At 32.3% G+C, this 19,509-nt stretch overlaps 1 protein-coding gene across 1 annotated transcript in view; it reads left to right on the top strand.

Annotated features, from left to right (window-relative positions):
* The window catches only part of LOC129231799 (uncharacterized), a 39,282-nt gene extending 24,559 nt beyond the window's left edge, over positions 1 to 14,723 (top strand). The window contains exons 4-5 of the mRNA XM_054866174.1: positions 10,052 to 10,190; positions 14,366 to 14,723. Coding sequence (XP_054722149.1) covers positions 10,052 to 10,190; positions 14,366 to 14,479 — 253 coding nt within the window. The 3' untranslated portion in view covers positions 14,480 to 14,723. The remainder of the gene's footprint in view (positions 1 to 10,051; positions 10,191 to 14,365) is intronic.
* Positions 14,724 to 19,509: the final 4,786 nt, after the last annotated feature.

The raw sequence follows: 19,509 nt of genomic DNA, 5'->3' as shown, positions 1-19,509 counted from the left end.
TTTTTGAAAGTATGATACAGTTGTTAATGCACTGTGAAAGAGTCTATGGAATTAGGAAGTCTAGTAAGCCTTTATCATTTGCAATAGGTAAGCTAAGAAGTAAACCCTACAAAGCAATCAAAAGCTTAATGTAAAAAAAAATTTACAAGAAAAGGAAATTATAGTAGATTTCTAAAATAAATGTGTTGATTACAGTGGTTGGAAAAACTACTTTTTTTCGTAGCGAACTACAACTACTTTATTACAAATGTGGTTAACTACAACTACTTTTTTCAAAACGTAGCTTCAAAACAAACTACTTTTGAAAAGTAGTCGCTACTTTGCTATTTTTTAAAAAATAAATAAATGAAAAGCATACACATACACACCATTCGAGGATTGAACAAAAAAATTCAAAAAATGCTTTAGATTAATAAAGTGGCTCATTTAAACGTAGAATATTACTAAGAGAATTATTTATTTTTTCTCTCCTATACTGAGCCAATTTGTCATTCCAAAAAAATTTTGGGATTTTAACAACTATTCGCTGTAAGAAAGGATTTAAAAAGTTGAAGGAATTCAACCTTCAAGTTTTAATCCTTTCCTGACATTCAATATTTCATTCAAAAAGTGAAACTCGGCTATTCAAAAATGTAAATAGATGCAGTCATAATTTGATTAATGTTTTATATAGCCATACATATAGTTCATAAAATTGATTTAGATGGTGAAAAGCATCTTTTAAACAAAAACTTCAATTTTCATCCTATAGGAGTTAATTTTATAGGAGCTTATATTTTATAGAAACTAGTTAATAGATTTTGAGCTTCAAGCTAGGGGTCCGGACCTGGACACTACCTCCTTCCTTACGATACTGATAAAATAAAATAAAAGAATTTTTAATTTTACCGAAAGACCTCTGAAACTTACAATATTTAATAATTGACTTTTATTTTGTTCATGTATCAACACTCCATCAGTAAAAATGAAAAAATAAAGAAATAGGGAAAATATCCCAAACGATACTAGTATTTATAATCAAATATTAATAATATCCGAAATAAGAAACATAGCTAAGAATGTTTACTTCAATGTGCAATTTTAAACTACAGTGGACTCATGCTACAATGTGATTCGACTCATGTGAGATGGCTTTCTAGCGAGTTTTTCTTGAGTAACGAATTTTGGAGCTAACTTGAATTCCTCACTCCGCAACACGAAAATATTCGGAAGGGAATCGCAAGGCTTAAGTGTTACCTTCTTTATTAGGTACTAAATATTAGTTTCGTAAATTAACTTTCCCTTTTGCATCACTGAATGCAAAAGTACCCCGCACTATACTAATCAAAACATCGCTTTGTTAATTTACAAATCGCCACTCCTCATCTCTTTCATTCTAAATATGAAGTTGATTTAACATAATTTCACATATGCGGGCTGTTTATCTAAAGTTTTAAAATGGAAGGAAAAATAAAAAGTTTCTGACAACTAAAGAAGTTTTAAAGATTTTTATTATGGTTGGACAATTAAAAGGTGCGTCGAATTTATTACTATATATACTGTACAGTACTATTGTAGTGCTGCATTTTATTATTGCTACATACCATATGTACCGTACTGTTTCATTCTATGCCATTCTCTCCCATTGATTTTGTGCACCCTAACCGTGTTTTTATTCACTAACACAGTTTTTTTATAGATATAGTAAAATTTCGATTCTCTAAGTTTAAATTCGGTAAGAGGAAGTTAAGAAATGAGTTAAAACAGTTTGTAGAATGTTTTCAAATGTCTAAAATAATATGTATGTTCAAAAAAAACCGTATAGATACCCTTTCCCACAACGTGTAATTTCAACCTACACGAGGAGTCTTGGAACGCATCCCTTGCGTTAGTTGAGATTTGACTGCATATGCGGATGACATTGATATCGAAAGCAATTTGCTTAGCTGACAAAGTTTACATGAAACAGAAAAATTCCGTTATCACACATCTCTATTACACTGTAATATTTGTTGTTAGCCGGCCAAAAAAGGCAGTTCAATGTCATCATCTTCCGTAACATTTACAGTAGCTTCCATATTAGGAGGATATTGGCACAACACAATAATCTCGTTGACATCTTAAATGTTCATCCACGAAACGTTCTCTGCTGACAGAAAACACAAACGTGGTACTACTTGTCAGTTATCGCTTATTCTTTTCTTTCTAAGCCATGCTCTACTCAAGGCGAATATTGGAGAAATGTGAAAATTTCGATGTCAAACAGATAGAATGTATGGCCTCAAAATGTGTCTGATGTCAGCTCGTATTTTTTAGAGTCTTACGAATCTGATTGATGCAAGTTTTACTCGCATAAGACTTGCACCAGTCAGATTGTTTGAAACATCTGTTTTTTAAAAACTTTATTTAAAAGTAGTTTTTAGAAATCGCTACAAACTACTTTTTTTTGTAGCGAACTACTCGCTACTCTACTTTTTTTTAAGTAATGCACTACACTACAAACTACTGAAAAATGTAGCTACTACAGTAGCGTCGCTACTTGTAGCGCGCTACTTCCAACCACTGGTTGATTACAAATAAAAAATATTAAACACTTAAGAAATTTTTTTATGTTTGGGGGAAGGGCAGATAAGGAATGGTCATGTAGTAAATTTTCAGTGAATCAAGTTGTAATCTAAGACACTAACTCATAATATTTTCTATTAGTCTAGAATTTTTTAGCTTAGAAATTTAAATTTCTATTAATCCTGAGCTAACGGATGAAAAGACCTCCATAAGGGGTTGCCATACACTAAAGTAATGCATAATGAAGCAACAAATTAAATCAAAATTGGTGCCTCTATTTCATTTTTTTTTTTTTTTTTCAAGTTATACTGTGATTCTCTATGTTAAAATTAATGTCTTGTTTCCTGATTTTAACAAAAACAGAGTTGTAGATCGGAATCCTGCTATGAGTTTAAATTATATAGTCACAAAAGTTCGATTTAGAATTCTGCTGAAGAAAATAAATCATTAAAAGGATAATTTTCGTCCCCTGTAGATTAAAACTTGCAACTTTTGCGTTTTATTAGCATGATGCTCTAACCAACTGAGCCAATGTGTCTCCGTTTTAGGATGCTATGCGTAAGAAAAAAAATAGAAGACATAGGTTTTTTTGACAAAACAACTTTCTTTAATTTTCCAATATCTTTAAAATTATGCCATACTTCTGAAGTTTGTTAAAGTATTGATGGAGTTATGATGTTGTCAAAAAAAAAATACCTTTAAAAAATAATATTCAGTGGCCGCAGCTTATTTGAATCATGTTTATTTCAGAGAGTTTTTATTCAATAAAAGAGCTGAGTCAATAAAACTAATCTTTGTTTTTCTTTCATGTGGAATTCAACATACAGTTAAAGAGAACTTTATTTAATTTTTAGTCAAACAGGATAAAATATCATTAAAAGTATGCCATTTGCTCAACTTATTGATTATTTGATTATTGAATGAATTTAATTTTAAAACAGTATGAAAAAGCAGTTATAAAAATCAAATTTTAACTTAGATGTTTCGTAAAATGTTTTTTCAGTGGATTGCTAAAAATAGGTAGCAGTTTAGACACTTTTTTACAAAGTCATATAACTACCTACCGTCCTCAGAATTCACACCTCGTTGATCCAATATTAATGCTACCAGTGAAAGAGAATATATTACAGAAGTTCCATTGACACCACTTCTCTCTCCTCCTCACTGGTTTTGTTTGCCTTTTCCCGAGAAAACTCATTAAAAGAATTCAACATCCTGCCTTCCCTTCTTTTCACTATTTTCAAAAAAAAAAAAAAAACATTTTATTGAAAAGAAAGCAAAAAAAGAAAAGATTGTGCTGATGCACCACGTTTTTTGTGGGATATGATAGTCACATACTTGATTCATTTAAGCGGCATGTTTGAAATATGTTTTTCAATGTTAAAGCTGGATTTTGTTCTGGTTTTTTTTTTAAGATTTGATTCACTCAAGTGGCTGATTCAATTACCACATGGCTTTTGTATATGATTTGAAATGTAAGACATACTGATATTTAAGTCTTTATATCAGTTACTGATTATTAAGTCTTAAAAAACTTTAGTGTAATCTCTCATTTGACAGTGTTTCAAGGCCACACTTTTTTCTCAAAAAGAAAGGAGTGCATTCAGCAATATTTTAAACAATGTTAATTCAAAGTTGCTTAAAAGTCAACATTAAAAAATGAGATTTTGATGCATTTCAATATTTCATTCAATTAGTATGTTGTTAGATAAAGTTCAGTATCAGAAGACAAAGCGGTATGTGAACTTCCCACCATGGACACAAAACAAAATAGAGAGCCCGTTGCGAGTTGCATGTGTTTTTCAATTTATTCTTTACTTGACTAATTACTTCTAGTTGAAAATTGTACTTACTCGCCTTAATGAGTGAATATCGAGTGCCACTAGTCCTTATACGTCTCCTGACCAGTTAGACAGAGACATGTATTTCATTTACTTAACAGTGGCAAATCCAGAATTTTGTTATGGGGGAGGCTGAGATCACTAATATTTTATGTCTCAAGGACATCACCAAAGTTTATCGATGTAAATTACTGCATTTTTTAAAAAACTATAAGTTTTTTTTGAAACTTATCTAACAGTGTTATTGACTAATAAAATTTTCTGAGTCACATTTGGAGTCATCTAAAAATTGGTATTCAAAGGTAAAATTTTAAATGTCAGTGTTTATCAACAAAAAAGATCATGCATTTTAGACACCATTGCTAAGCAATTTAAAGGCAAAATTCATTTTTTGCAAAAGATGAAAAAAAAAATTGCTCATGGTAATTGTGTAAGGAACGCGACAATTAAAAAAGATGGTGTGAAAGAAAAATAAGTAACTATGTGGAGTGCACTTTTCCCCCTTTCCTTCTTTTAGACAGTAAATAATTGCATTTTTGGAACAGGTAAAGCAAAATTTCCGAAATTCAAAAGGACATTTTGGAAAACTAATAACATCCCATTTACTATCGCAAATTCGTAAATCAACCTTAGTAGAGCGAAAACAAATTAAATGATAAAGATAGGGTGGATGTAAGAAGTTATATAAATTTTATTTATGGTATTAAAGTTACATTAAGATTTTTAGACCTTTGAAAAAAGGCAAAAAAAAATCATTTCTGTGGTCTATGGGTGGCTGCAGCCTCATAGCCGCCAGTTACTTCGTAATCCTTTTCTTTCTTAGGGCGATGTCCTATAGGATGCTTCCTACTCAGCAGCTGCTTTGTCTGTCTAAACAGTATATGCGAACATCCTAGGATGATCACATGCTGAGATACGAAAAACAAATATAACTCAAACTGATGTTTCTCTTTAAAAATCAGCAAAAGTACTAGTTTATTCAAATGAATTAAATACCTCCTTCTACAAGTAGTTTCATGCAAAATTGAAACAGGAAAATACTCCTGAATTTCAAAGTACAAAATCGAGAAGCAATGCAGGGCCCCGATTAAGAAATATGACAGTAAGCACAACAAACCTGTGGAAAAACCGCTTAACTTGCAGAACCGAAGAACGTGCTCGATCGCACATCTTTTTGTCACTGCAGTGGTACCCATCCCCCAAGAGAAATGGCATTCCATCCAAAAAACTGATACTCCCCACACACAAAAAAAATCAGTTGTGCAATCTGCACCATTGATTTTTTTTAGGTTGACCCCATCGACATTTACATGGCTATAGGCTACAGTAAACCGAGGGTGTAAGTATATTATGTTGTATTGTATGAGGGTGTAAATATATTATGTCACTGATTACATTGAACAAAGTCTTTTCCTTCCTCAAACCGGTCTCTAATTGCTTGCAAAAAGAGAAAAAGTGCAATTTTGGGGGGGGGGGCATAAATGTTTTCAAGTGTCCCCAAATTATTATTGGAAAGGAAGTTGGGAAGCTATTTAATTTTGAATCACTGTATTTGTAATTTGAAGCTTACATAAATAAATAATTACAAAAGATTCAAACGTCTTGAAATATTGTAAATCAACAGAACCAAAATAAATGTCTTAAGCAGTAATAATGCGCTCCGTACTAACATAACATGAAGTGACATCTGAGTGGTCTCATTCTATGCTAGATGTCACTCCAGATAGTTTTCTCACTCCATGGGAGAGAGTTTTCTACTGAACTCATTAGCCTTGTTAAAACAGAACCGGCAATAACACTTTAATTTTTAAACTTTTGCACTAGAATAAAAAATATTTAGAAAAATTTTACAGTGCAAAACAAATAAAGACATACATTATGAATAGTTTTGGAGGCCCTTCAAGCTAGGGGACCCCCAAAGCCACTGTTTCATGGGTTAACTTTAATTAGGCTCTGGGGTGGATGAAAGAAAAAAAAAATCGAAATTCTGCATAGCACTTAGCCCCAGTGTTTAAAATTTGTGACTCCCTAACACTAATTACTGTGCGAAATTTCGTGACTCTTAGTTAATGTCTTCTTCTCTGGCAAGAGACTTGAATCTTTGAGATTTTTAGAAAGAGATCAAATAAAGAGAAAATTTACAAAATATTTTAAATTCCACTGAGCTTTAAGCTTTAATGCGGTAATTTTGTAACTTCCTAACACAAACTACTGTGCATAATTTCAAGCCTGTGAGTTAATTATTTCTGCTCTGGCAAAAGGCCTGAATTTTGAGAATTTAAAAATAAATCCTTTAATACGAGTGACATATTACAAAGTAGCTATTTACCTAATATGCTGCAATACTTCAACTTTTTAAACACATCAACTACATAAGACCACCCCTTGAACCAGGTCCATCATTTATGGGTTAGGGATCAATGGCCCCCTTACTTTAAAAAACTCTCATTTTTACATTTAAGTGGGAGGGGGGGGGTTAAGATAAAAAGTCATTGAGTTATTTTTAAAACTTAAATTGCGGAAAATATTCTAGAACCATCCAACTTCCCAACGTCGCCAAAGGCTAAAACTGACTTCAGTTTTGTAAAAGATTCAGGAGAAAACCCTCCCCTGAACGTGGCTATTGATTTTTTTTGTAAATTTAGAGCATTCTTTGGAAGAGGAGCTCCCCACCCCCTCCCTCCTTTGTAGGAAGAACACGGATTAAATTAGTTTGTCTTTTTCTTTAAATAAAGTTTTCAATTTTATAATTTTCGGCGGCTTTAACGTATTAGTAATGTTTTAATGAAAGGGCTACAAATAGAGAAGTCACTCCAGGCAGCAGAAACAATAGCTACGCCACTGATCATCGTTCAAATTTAATGAAATTTTCACTGCTATAAAATTGCACTTTCTAAGTTCTAACACTGTGAGAATTAGTTTTTCCACAGTGTCCTAAAACTGCAACATCAAGTTAAACAAGAATCCAAGTTTAAAATTAAAAAAAAAAACCTATCCAAGTCTATAGCTAATCCTTCTATTTTCCCATTTTCCTGAAAATGTGACTGTGGTGGAATTCAGGTTGGGCGCAAAGTTATTTAGTAAGTGGTGTCTATAAATAGCAGAATCTTGGAGGTGGGTTTTTTCCTGAAAAGTAAATCTTTTTTTAAAAATTAAACGAAAATGTTCTGAAAAAACATTCGCACCAATATGGTCTTATCAAACACTTTCAAGCTGAAGCATTAACATGCACCCTTCCGGGAACAGAGCTTTTTTTTACCCATCTTCATTAATTGATCTTCAGGTTTTGAAAATAAAAATAAATGTAACTAAGAATAATAGGCATGTCATGCCTGTTATACATACCATGACATGTAAACATATACTTTTGAAGCAACCTCATTTTTAAGAAAAAAAAATTGGTACTGCATACCTGTTAACTGTTCCATATGCACGTCAATTTTGGTTGCTATTAGATGCACTTTTTCTGTTGTTTGCTCCATTTCTATTAGTCAAACCTCCATATATCGAACTTCCACGTATCAAAATTTTCTATATAACAAAATCCCAGCAAATTTCTATGTTCATTTTACATAAAAAAACTTTCTATACATAGAAAAACTCTCTATACATCAAAAAAAATTTCGAGACATAGATTTTTTCTTCCACTTTAAACTGTTTGTCTCATGAAAACTGAAGGTTACGGGAGAAAATTACCTTCACTAAAGGTTGCTACCAAACTCATAAGGAATCTGAAGTTGAGGGGTGTGTAGATAGGACGTTGTTTTGTTTTGGAGTTCTTAAATTCCGTCAAGTTTATTTCAAATCTTAGTTGTAACCAGTAACACTGTAAAATCAGTTTCAAGTTATCACTTTTGTCTGATGATTTTCATTCCTAGTCTTTTTAGCTTCAGTAAAAATCATTCAAGTTAAGTAGATTGATTTTTTACTTTTCTCTCGATTACATTGTCAAAACAAAAATCCCCTAATGTTGTGGATCAAGTTAAATTGCCAAAGAATGAAGATTTCTGGTTTTTTTTTAATTATTAACTTTCATTTAATCCAATGCTCATATAAATTAGAAATTGGCTTTCATACACGAAAATTAGCTTTAATTTTTATGTTTTAAGAGATTTTGAGGCTAAAATAAGATTGTTTCTATGTATCAAAATTTTTATATATCTCAAATTTTTTTCCTGCAGTTTGCAACTTCGATAACATGAATTTCAAATAATGTTCAAGCGCTCCTTTCTTTCTTAATATTGAGTTAGCACAGCTTCATTGCACTGATAGAATTGCTTTCAGCAGCTCTAGTATACTATCTCTGGCTTTTTCACAGTTTGAAGGTATTGATTGAGAGAGTGTGCCATGACTACCACATAAATAAAATAATTAAAAAGCATGATAAATTTAATTATTTTCTTGCTCTGGGAATAAGAACAAAAAATGCTGTGTTTTAAAACCTTCACTTTTTTTTTTTTTTTTTTAGCATTCACATCAATAATGTTCATTGTTTAACACATTAATGATGACAAAATGTAAGTGACTGAAAAAACATTGAATTTCTTTTTTTTTTTTTTTTTTTGGCTGAAAATGTAAGAAAGCTGAAAATGAGAAAAAGGTTTTTTATGAAACGCAATGAGCGCTGGGTAATTGAATCAGAAGTGAGATAGATCGGCCACTTTAATGAATCAAACCCTCGAAATGAAACAAAATGCAGCTCCAACATTAAAAAACTGCTGAATATTTGAATCAAACATGCCACTTAAATGATATGCATCAATGCTGTTTTTTTTTTTTTTTTTTGCCTTTTAGTGTTTTTTGTAAGCAGTTAAAAGAGAGGGGGAGGCATGGTGATCAGTGCCAGATTTACCTATAAGCTAAACAAGCTATATTTCAGAGCCCCCACTTTGCTGGGGACCCTCAACTCCTGAGAAATAGGATGTTCCTAAAAAAAATTAAAAAAAAGAGAAATACTTGAAAAAAAAAATTTTCAAGTGCTTGATAACCTTGAAAATGTGGCTATAAACCTTGGAAAGTTTGACTAAAAACCTTGAATTTTAAACTTTCTAACAAATGGGAGTGGGGAGGAAAGCCAAACTATGTCAAATTCAGCTCCTTGCAACATCTTGTGTCAAAAATGTAAAAATCATTGTTTTCACATTTCTGTAACATATTACTTTTGATAAATTTTTGTGACTTGCATGTTTCATACCTTGCTATCCCGAATGCTGTATTTTTTTAATTCTTTTGTATTGCTTACTTTTACCTTACTTCTACTGCCTATTGTCTATCTGCTTAGCACAAAAAAATTTACAGTCCAATCTCAATAACGCAAAGTTTATACCTTGAATATTCCTTTATCTTGATGTTTTCATATGGTCTCAAACTCTCGAGACTTATGGAAACTTCCCATGACTCAAACTACCAATAACTCGAACATTTTAGCTAAAAATTAAATAAATTTCCCTTAAATTGTATGACGAATTCCACATTAACAAAAATTACAAATTTTTGCTTTATTGAGTCGGCCACTTAATTGAATCTAAACAATTTAAAACAAACATGATTCAAATAAACGGCAGTCACTGGAAATGAGAAAATTGTACTATCAAAACAGAAATTGAAATATTTGTTTTAGTTTTCTATTTGTTTTGTAGTAATGTACCTAAATGTTTGAATTATAGGGTGGTTGTGAACAAAACCTTACTGAGAAAACCCCGTGCTGGGGAAGTTATTATGTCTCTATCGGGAAGTCCATTAAAAAATATCTTTGATGACACAGCTGGTAAACCTGGATTTGCTGTTTCCTTGAGATGTGGAAAGGTAATTTTTCAGTTTTGATTGAAATGGGTTTGAAATTGTTGGCTTTGAGATTCATCGCAACCATACCTCCCTTTATAAAAAAAAAGTATAATATTGACAATATTATTCAGTTGAACCTTGTTATCACGACACCTTTGATACTGTCAACAAAGTGTTGTCATAGCCAGAGCGACGTTATAATCGGAATAGTTTAAAAATTCATAATTAAGCATTTGTTAACAATAAAATTAGATTTCATGAAGAAATTAATACTTTTTATGTTTTTAGTTAGATTTAACTAATGTAAATTTAAACTATTGGTGAATATAGCAAAAAATATTTTTAAAAAATCTTCACTTATTATTATTATTATATTTTTCAATTCTACAATGCTTTTCAATTCTACAATACTTTCCAATAAGTATTTGCTAAACTTTTGAATAACATATTTAACCTTCCTCTTTTCCACGAAATTATTAATTTAAATCAAAAAAAATTCAAGACCACTTTCGTCCGCCATTTGACGGCTAAGCCCCACCTTTTCAAGGTGAAAAAAACACTTTCTAATTCTTTTATCCACTTTAGAGTTGTGTGTCCCTTTTCAATCTAATGAGGAGCTCATATTTCTTTTTCTCTCATGGGAAAAACTTGTGACCTCCTACAGCTTAAGGTAGCTATGGTCTTTCTCTTCTCCTGCTGTTTCCCTCGTCCATTATTACAATCCACCTGCTTTGAGTTCCTTTTTATTGTCCCTCTTATCAAAGTCTGAAACTTGTACCTTTCAGAACTCAGCTACTCGCACCCCGCCATTCTTGAGGTGTCATGCCTGGTCAAATCTCGTCAGAGTCTGAAGTTCCCACAACAAACATTTCCAGATGTTTTTATTATTTTACTGAAAATTTTTCAACTGCGGAGAAATATTTGGTCCAGTCTGCACAGCTGGAAATGTTCTCTAACTGGAGTTGCACCAAAAAAAAAAAACTCGTAAAATCGGGATTCACTTAGCATTTAAATTATATGGCATGAGTTCAGGACTTTGAAAAGTGACGTGACGTTCGGAGTATTGTGAAATCCAGGTGTCGGGATAATGAGGTTTGACTGTATTTGTATGCTTTTGCTCTTTATGCATGAGATACTCTTGTCATGTAAACAATGCTCAGAAGCTTTATTTTTTGTTTCTATCCGAAATTTTTGGGCACAAATAATTTTAAAACTCAAGTACTTGAGCAATCTGGAAATTATGCAACTATATGGAAACTTTATTTTTCTACAAAATGAACAAAATGTGTGTCATTATAACCTTGACTAACATTGGGCACAGCAAAATATTTTTTGTGATTTTTGGAGGGCCTTTAAGCCTATACTTCTCGCGCTTCCACTGAAATCTGGCCCTGGCTAAATGGAGGCTTTGCTATAAACTAAAACTATTTCGTCTAAAATGCAGTTTCCTACTGACATCTCCTTTGTTTATTCATGCACTTTTTGAAAACAAAATTTAAAAGCCTATTTTAACTTAAATTTTCCATATGAGGCAGTGAGAAGCAAAGGGATCTAAGTGGACATTTTAAAGTTTTGAGTGAAACGAGTTTTAAAGTTCAGATCCTAGGTAGGCTTTTATTGAAATGTTTTTCTAAATCTTGCTGTATGGCAGAACCCTACCAGGGTTACTATATCTCTTACCCCAAGACAGAGGAGAGATTTAGGGACCATTTATCTCCAAATTTTTAATTTTGGCAATTAAATCCCTTTGCTTCTCACTGCCTCATATGTAAATAAACAAGTATTGTATAATACTATTATAGAATGTGCAAAGTTCTATTTATTGTTTTTCATGCAAGTAGTAAAATCTCCTCCCCCCCCCCCTTTCCCCATATTTTGTACTTCAAAACTTGGCGACAATGGTGACCACTGTGTACTGGCCACTTAAACAATTGTGGGCCTTTGAGGTGACACAACATGCTTTTTAGTTTAGAAAAAATCCTCTTTTTAAAAAAGCAAGCACCCAGCCCTTTTTTTTTTAATCCTGGGAGAAGCTCTGAAGTTAAATATGGAAGCAGGTGTTGTTCAAATATCTATTGGACCTTACTACAGATTACCCACAGAATAGGGCAGCATAGTAACTGCAGATAAACAAATTCACAAATAATTCACAAAGTAGAGAAAAACGATGCTAGTGTACACAATAGCTTAAAAAAATCATTAAAAATTACATACATTTAAACTGTAGTTAAAACGACTATAGTAAAAAATGCATTTAAAAGCTGAAAAAGAATCGCTCATTATTGCAAACAGATTACACACATACAGAAGCAAATCGTGCAAACTAATTACCTGGCACAAATGAAACTAGATTACACCAAAAAAGAACAGGGAAAGGGTGAAGAATTTTTTCCAGACTGGACCAGTTACTCATTTACACTCTTAAGTAGTTCAGATCTAAAGCAGTAAGTAGTGTTCGATATAAAAATCAGGTTTAACTAGTCAGATTTCAGTGACTTTCAAAGGTGTGATGTCATTAGAAGGGAGGGGAAGAAAGAAATTGGAATTTCTAAAAGTAGATTTTGCACTTGGAAAGTTAAACTGTGTGCAATGTTAATCATTGCTGAAAGAAAAGATCGATGAAAGTCAGTGTGAAAGGCCGCGGATAATTCGCTCTGCGGATAATCCAGAATTTAGGGTCTGGTGTGGGAAAGTGTTCTTAAATCAAATAAGCTATGTATTCCAAATAAATCAAAGAATGAGGGTAACTTTTTAAATTTTTTTTTTTTTTTTTTTTTTTAGATTTTAACAATTAGGATTTCACTTTTGAACTGCAATCTTTAATGCTGGCAATACTTTATTTCGTGAAAAAAATTATTTTTGTTTACTAATGAAACATTTTAAAATCTGAACACCTCTTTTAACTTCTTTATAAAATTTTGTTTTCGAAATTTTTTGTGTATTGGTTGTGCAGGCAGCTTCTTGGATGTTTCAAGAACACTTCTGCATAAACAGCTATACTGGATTCAATTCATATAATATTTTCGAACAACTTAAGTAAAATGGGGTAAAGTGATCATAGGATAATTTGAACATACATCCTTCATCTAAAATCATTCAATCTTCACTTGTGAGGCAAATATCAGTTAAGAATCAAGTTTACTCAACATGTACTGTTTGTAAGGTAAAATAGATGAAATATAACTGAGCTTAAATTTGATATAGCAATTGAATTAAAGTAGTAATCCTATAGCATTTGAAGAAATCTTGGCATTTTTTCTGCAACCACAGCTTTCAATTTATTCTAGTAGAATAATTTAAACCAATTCTACCCTCCAAAAAAATCAGCTGTTAAATATTGGTAAAAAGTAGAAACTTAAAACTAGAAGTATTTTGCATACATTGAATAGATAAATCTTGATTATTTTTTCCCCTTCTCAATCAAGTAAAATTTTTTCAGAGCTCTGTAATATTTTATTCTTATGCAATTTCGGTAATTTAGACATTATTCAGATTCAGACGCTATCTTTAATATATTTCTAAAGAAATAAAACATTGAAAATCATCCCACCTTCCCTGATGAATATTGGTAAAATCCAATTAAATTCTTTATGAACCAATTTTTGACCATAGTTGGCCATCACAAGTTTGTAATTTATGTAAATAAAGTTAATTTCTTCAAATGAACATAGTGTGTTGAACAGAAAAAAAAAATATGGTTATTTATAATGGTTTTATATCAATTGTTTTTAACTATGACCACTTTACCCCACCTCAGGTCATTAACACATATGAAAAAGAAAAGTCATTAAACTATTTAAATAAATCTTTTTCTTCCGAAAAATAAATTCTGGCGTGTTCATTATTAATGTAGTGTAAAATAACAAAAAAAATTTTTAAGTTTAAAATAAAGTCTTGTATTTATTATTTACCTAAGTTGAAAACCATGGATTTTATGACCACTTTACCTCACCACACCCTACTGTATAAAAAAAATGTAATATTTTTAATAGCATAAATAAATATTTTAATATTCATCAGATTGCAATATTCACTGTGCAAAGAATCCGATTGGATGAATAGAAATTTTAAGTGCCCTATTATTTCACCATCATATTTGACAGTTAAATATCATTCTTGGATAACCATCTGAAAAACAATCTTCAAAGAAGTTACATGATGTAGTTTAGTTTTACAGTGTATTGAATTTTTTCCAGGTTTTGAATATTATGGCAGATAAAGAATTTGAAAAGGTGGAGATGAATGATGATGTAAAAAGCACTCTTGAGCTCGCTAAACAAAAGATAGAAGAAATTCTAAAGTCTGAATAATGGACATTTGAAAAATTTTTTGCAATATTTTAAATTTGTATTTTTACCATTAATTACTTTTCAAAAATTCATTAGAAAATGTTTTGCAAAACTTTTAAACTTTTTGAGTGAGAATATTGTTTGTAAAAACTGATGTTTTTTCTGAAACCTAAGAACTTTTGACTGGAAAGTGGTAACATTTTCATTGTCATTCAATTATAATGGTTCTAAATGTGATATGTAACTTTGGACTACGGTTTTAAAATGTTTTACAAACTTGATATTGAAAGGGGGAAAAAAAATAATGACATATTTGATTTAAACTCATTGCAATAGAAAAAAAAGAATGAGTAACACACAAGTATCATAGTTCCTATTATATGTTTTTTGTGTTGATTTACAGACAACTTTTATGATATATACCATGTTATTTCTGCCATTTTAAATTTTAATAAAAGTATTTCATTGTTTCTTTTTATTTTATTGTGCCATTTGCTCTCTATCCTCTTCACTCTCTAATCCTCAGCAGCATAATCAATGTATTTGTTTTCCACATTGGGGTTAAGCTTTGAAGGTTCTATCCACCTGGATAACACTGGGAAGATTTTAAGACACCTAGAAAACTGGGCAGCAAAGAGCGAAGTCGGGAGGCCCCTTGTCAGTTATGTTGCCAGGCACCTTCCGGCCGCCAAAAAAAGAAAAAGGGGAAAAGAAAAAAAGAGGGGGAAGAAGTAAAAAAAGGAGAAAAATCAAAAGTGCTTACTAGAAAACAAATTTTAAGTGTCACAACAGTAAATGGCAAAAAAGTAAATTTTACTTTACATTTTCTCTTATTCATTGTTTTCTTCCCCTTTTTCTTTCTTCCTTTTTTTTCTTTCTTTCCTTTTTTTGTGTTGGTGTCGTCAGGCTTCCTCAAGGCCCGTAGTTTCCGACTAGGCTGACATGGCCTCTCATCGGGCCTGCTAGAAAAGTTTTCAGTTTCTCAAAGAATTTGGGAAAATTTTTAATGCTCAAGTACATAATGTTTTTTTTTTTTTTTCTGGTTAAAGAGTTAGAATTAAAACTGCAACATAGTGGAAAACAAATTAGTTCTTAAATGTGTAAAATTTATCCCTCCTTCATGAATTTTTTTTTAAACCAATTTTAATGTGTTTAAGCAGAAAAAATTCGTTAAAATTCTAGCTGCCTAGCCTAGTTCCAAATTTTGCTACCTGTTCTATTTGTACTCTCAAAGTACTTCTGACTTCCTCTCCTTTTTTTATGGAATCTATGAAACTTTTTTTGGTGAAAGATTTCGAGTGAAATCTGTGTTTATACAGTAGTACTTTTGAATATAGCAGATAATCATGGAACTGGAAGTTTTGTCCATCATTGAGAGATAGTCGCTTTTTAGGAGGATTACTTTTAAAGTTTTGCTTTTCAGGATTATAGCAATATCCTCATATTTATAATAGCAAATTCACTGATTGAGCAATGCTGACATCATCAACAGTGAAACTCATGCCACGGCATGATAATTTGATAATATTTTTTGGTAATGTTTGACATGCAGGTAAAGGCTTTATTGTGATTTGACTAAACTGGATCCTGTAACTGTTTTACTGACACATTTAAGACTCATTTTAGGAGAATGAAGAAATGAAAAAGTGGTCAACAAATAGCGTTACCTACCAGAGTTCAGAGACGCCCATATGGGGTTCAAGTGGGGGCCCAAGCCCCCCTTTCTTGGGGGGGCAATTTATTTCCCATTTAGAACTTCCTTGCTTTTAGTACTTTTTCTGTGCAAAAATGTAAAAACATTTCTTCTTCAGCCGTTAATACGTTATTAAAAATGTCAAATTTTAATAATTGTAATCTGCACTGAAATCGGTTTCCATGGGAAAAATATCCTGCTAAACCATGAGGAAAATATCTGAGCCTCAGGGGTGCTCATCCCCCCCAAGCTCAATGGCGCAAAATCCCCCCCCCCCCCAAAACTTCTCGCTTTCGAATTAGGTTAGTTAAAGGTAATACTCTTTCGAGTTTCTAATTCCCAGGCAAACTAACGTGGGGGGGGGGGAGTAACGCTAACTACAGCCATCTGAACCGAAATATCGTTGGATTGTCAACATGTCTCACCTCAAAAAACTTGCAATATGGCCGTTAAATAAAAAAGCTTAGATTTTTTTTTCCAAACGTAAATTAAAAACAAAATACAAAGAATGGATTCACCTTTCTGGTTTGGGATAAAGTCATTACTGGATGTAAGCAAGTTGAACCTTGTCGGAAGTATAATATTCAGTCAGATAGGGGGATCCGGGGGAGAAAAATTTTGAAATTGTAGTTATAAAAACAGAGTTTTAGACATTAATTGGGAAGGTTTGGTGGCATCAATTAGAACAACTCTGTGGTCCCTCCCTGGTATTTTTTTTCGAAATTGAAGTATCAAAAAAGTACTTGTAGATACTCTTCTGTTATGTAAAGAAGAGTGGGCGGGTTCGGGGACTCTCCCCCGAAACGTTTTCAAAATAGTAGTTCAAAAAACAGTTTTAAACTATCTGTGGTAATGTTAGGTAGATAAGAGATTCGGGAGGTGTCCCTCTGAAAATTTTCGTGATTAAAGTCTTAAAATTTCGATTTCAGGCTATCTATGGTTAGTGGACAGTCATTTTTTGGAAATGGAAGCTCTAAAATCGCACTTGTAGCCGCCTTTCGTGATGTTAGAGAAAGGAGTTTTCGGAAGCACTCCCCAGAAATTTTTTTCGAGATTGCAGCCTGAAAACCAAATTTAAAACAATCTTTGATGATTTTGATAAGAGTGGGGGAAGGAAAAAGAGCTCTCCACTTAAATGTTCCACTTAAATGCTGTTGATTAAGAAATGCAATTTTGATAGATTTTTGGTAATGTTAGTGGAAGGAGAAGTGCAGTGGCATTCCCCTGGCAATTTTCCAAATTGAATCTCCAAAAAGGCAATTGCAGATTGTCTTTGATTCTGTTATATATAAGAAGAGGGAAGGTTCAGGGGCTCTCCCCATAAATTTTTCAAAATTGCAGTTCTGGAAACTCAGTTTTAGATAACTCTTAATGGCAAAGAGTGCGTTTTTTGAGCGTTACAGTGGAGGAGCTCACCTGGAAGTTTAACAAAATTGAAGTCGCATATCCAAAAAAGATGGATCACGCACAAATTCACTGAAACAGATTTTTTTTCGGAAATCCTCAAAATTGATTCAGCTATTCAGCACACATCGAAATTCAGAACTCAAATTTTCACGAATCTAATACTTCTTTCCATAACATTTCAGATACCAAAGAAAAAAATGATTTTAGAAAAATAATTAAAATACCTTAAGAACAAACTGATCTACTTCCAACAGTGGAACCTAATGTCATTGAAAGTTTTATAAAAATCTGTTATTTTTAATAACCAGGCGCAAGTTCGATCCATATATTTAATGAAAGCAATGATTATATACAATGTGATGAATATATTTGCATATGAAAAAACATTACGAACTAAAATATATAATACATAATCGCCTACCTTTGGTAGTGCGTAGAACGAAACATGTTGTATAGATAATGGCTGACTGGAGAGTACTGCGCAGTTCGATTCGCAAGAGTTACAATTAATATGATATGAGTGCGTTTATTAAAGACGCTTAAGGCGACATCTGGTGATCTGAAAAATAGTTAAAGGAATTAAAGTTCTACATTAAGTTTCTGTACGCAAAATGTTCTATCATATCCCCTGGTTTTGCTATAGAAACTTAAACCAGGTTCATTTTACCCCTACAATACAGGTATTTTACTTTAGGAAGAGGTTTAGTCATTATATCTGCAAGCATCTCATTAGTTGGAAAATAGTCCAAGTCTATAATGTTTCTGTTGAACAAGTCTTTGATGTGATGATACTTTGTATCAATGTGTTTGGTTCGTGAACTGAATTTCTCAGACTGCACCAGCTTTATTGTGGATTGGTTATCTTCAAACACTTTTACTGGCAATGACTGAGAAAGTTCCAAGTCGTTTGTGAGTTTTAGCAGCCATAAAAGTTCTTGCATTGCTTCAGACAAAGCTATATATTCAGCTTCAGCTGACGATAATGAAACTGTAGTTTGTTTCCTCGATGCCCATGAAATTAGTGAGTTTCCGAGAAATATTAGGTATCCTGATGTTGATTTCCTGTCATGCTGGTCTTGCGCAAAATCTGCATCCGTGTAAACAGTTAAAGTTGGTGCTGATTTTGCTGTTAATTGTAAACAAATTTCTTTTGTACAGTTTAAATATCTGATGACTTTCTTTATTGCGTTCCAGTCCTTTTGGGTAGGATTATTGCATCTTCTGCCTAGTATGTGAGCTGCTGAAGTTATATCTGGACGTGTAACAGTTGAGATAAACATAAGACTTCCAATAGCTTGCCTGTATTGATCATTCGAAGTTAGAAGATTTTCTTCTTTTTGCAAACTGTAATAATTCGTTTCCATTGGTGTGCTGGTTGGTTTAGCATCATCCAATCCAAACTGTTTCACAAGTTGATCGATTTTATTTTTCTGTGAGAGCACAAAACTTCCATCCTTTTTCCTGTTAACTTCCATGCCTAGAAAATATTTGGTTTCTCCCAGTGATGTTATTTTATAACTTTTCTGCAAATCACCTATTATATTCTTGATTAACTTTTCTTCTTTAGCTGTTATCAAGATATCGTCAACATAAACGATTAGATTTATTCTATCTTCATTAGTTCCTTTTGTAAATAAACAGGGGTCAGCTTTGCTTTGTGAGAATCCGAGATTCGTTAATGTCTTTTCCATTTCAATATTCCAACATCTTGCAGCTTGCTTTAAACCATAAATTGATTTTCTTAGCTTGCAAACTTTGTTTTTATGATTTGGATCTTCAAACCCTTCTGGTTGTAGCATATAAATTTCTTCGTCTAGTTTACCATTCAGGAAAGCTGTTTTAACATCTACTTGATACACTTTTGCCTTGTTAATTGCTGCCCAACTAAGAAAAGTGCGAATTGTTGTATGTCTGACGACTGGCGAATATGTTTGATCAAAATCAATTTTGT

This window comes from Uloborus diversus, chromosome 10 (genome assembly GCF_026930045.1).
Source record: "Uloborus diversus isolate 005 chromosome 10, Udiv.v.3.1, whole genome shotgun sequence".
Classification (NCBI taxonomy): domain Eukaryota; kingdom Metazoa; phylum Arthropoda; class Arachnida; order Araneae; family Uloboridae; genus Uloborus; species Uloborus diversus.
Note: the sequence above shows the minus strand (reverse complement) of the source record. Positions and strands in the feature narration are given on the sequence as shown.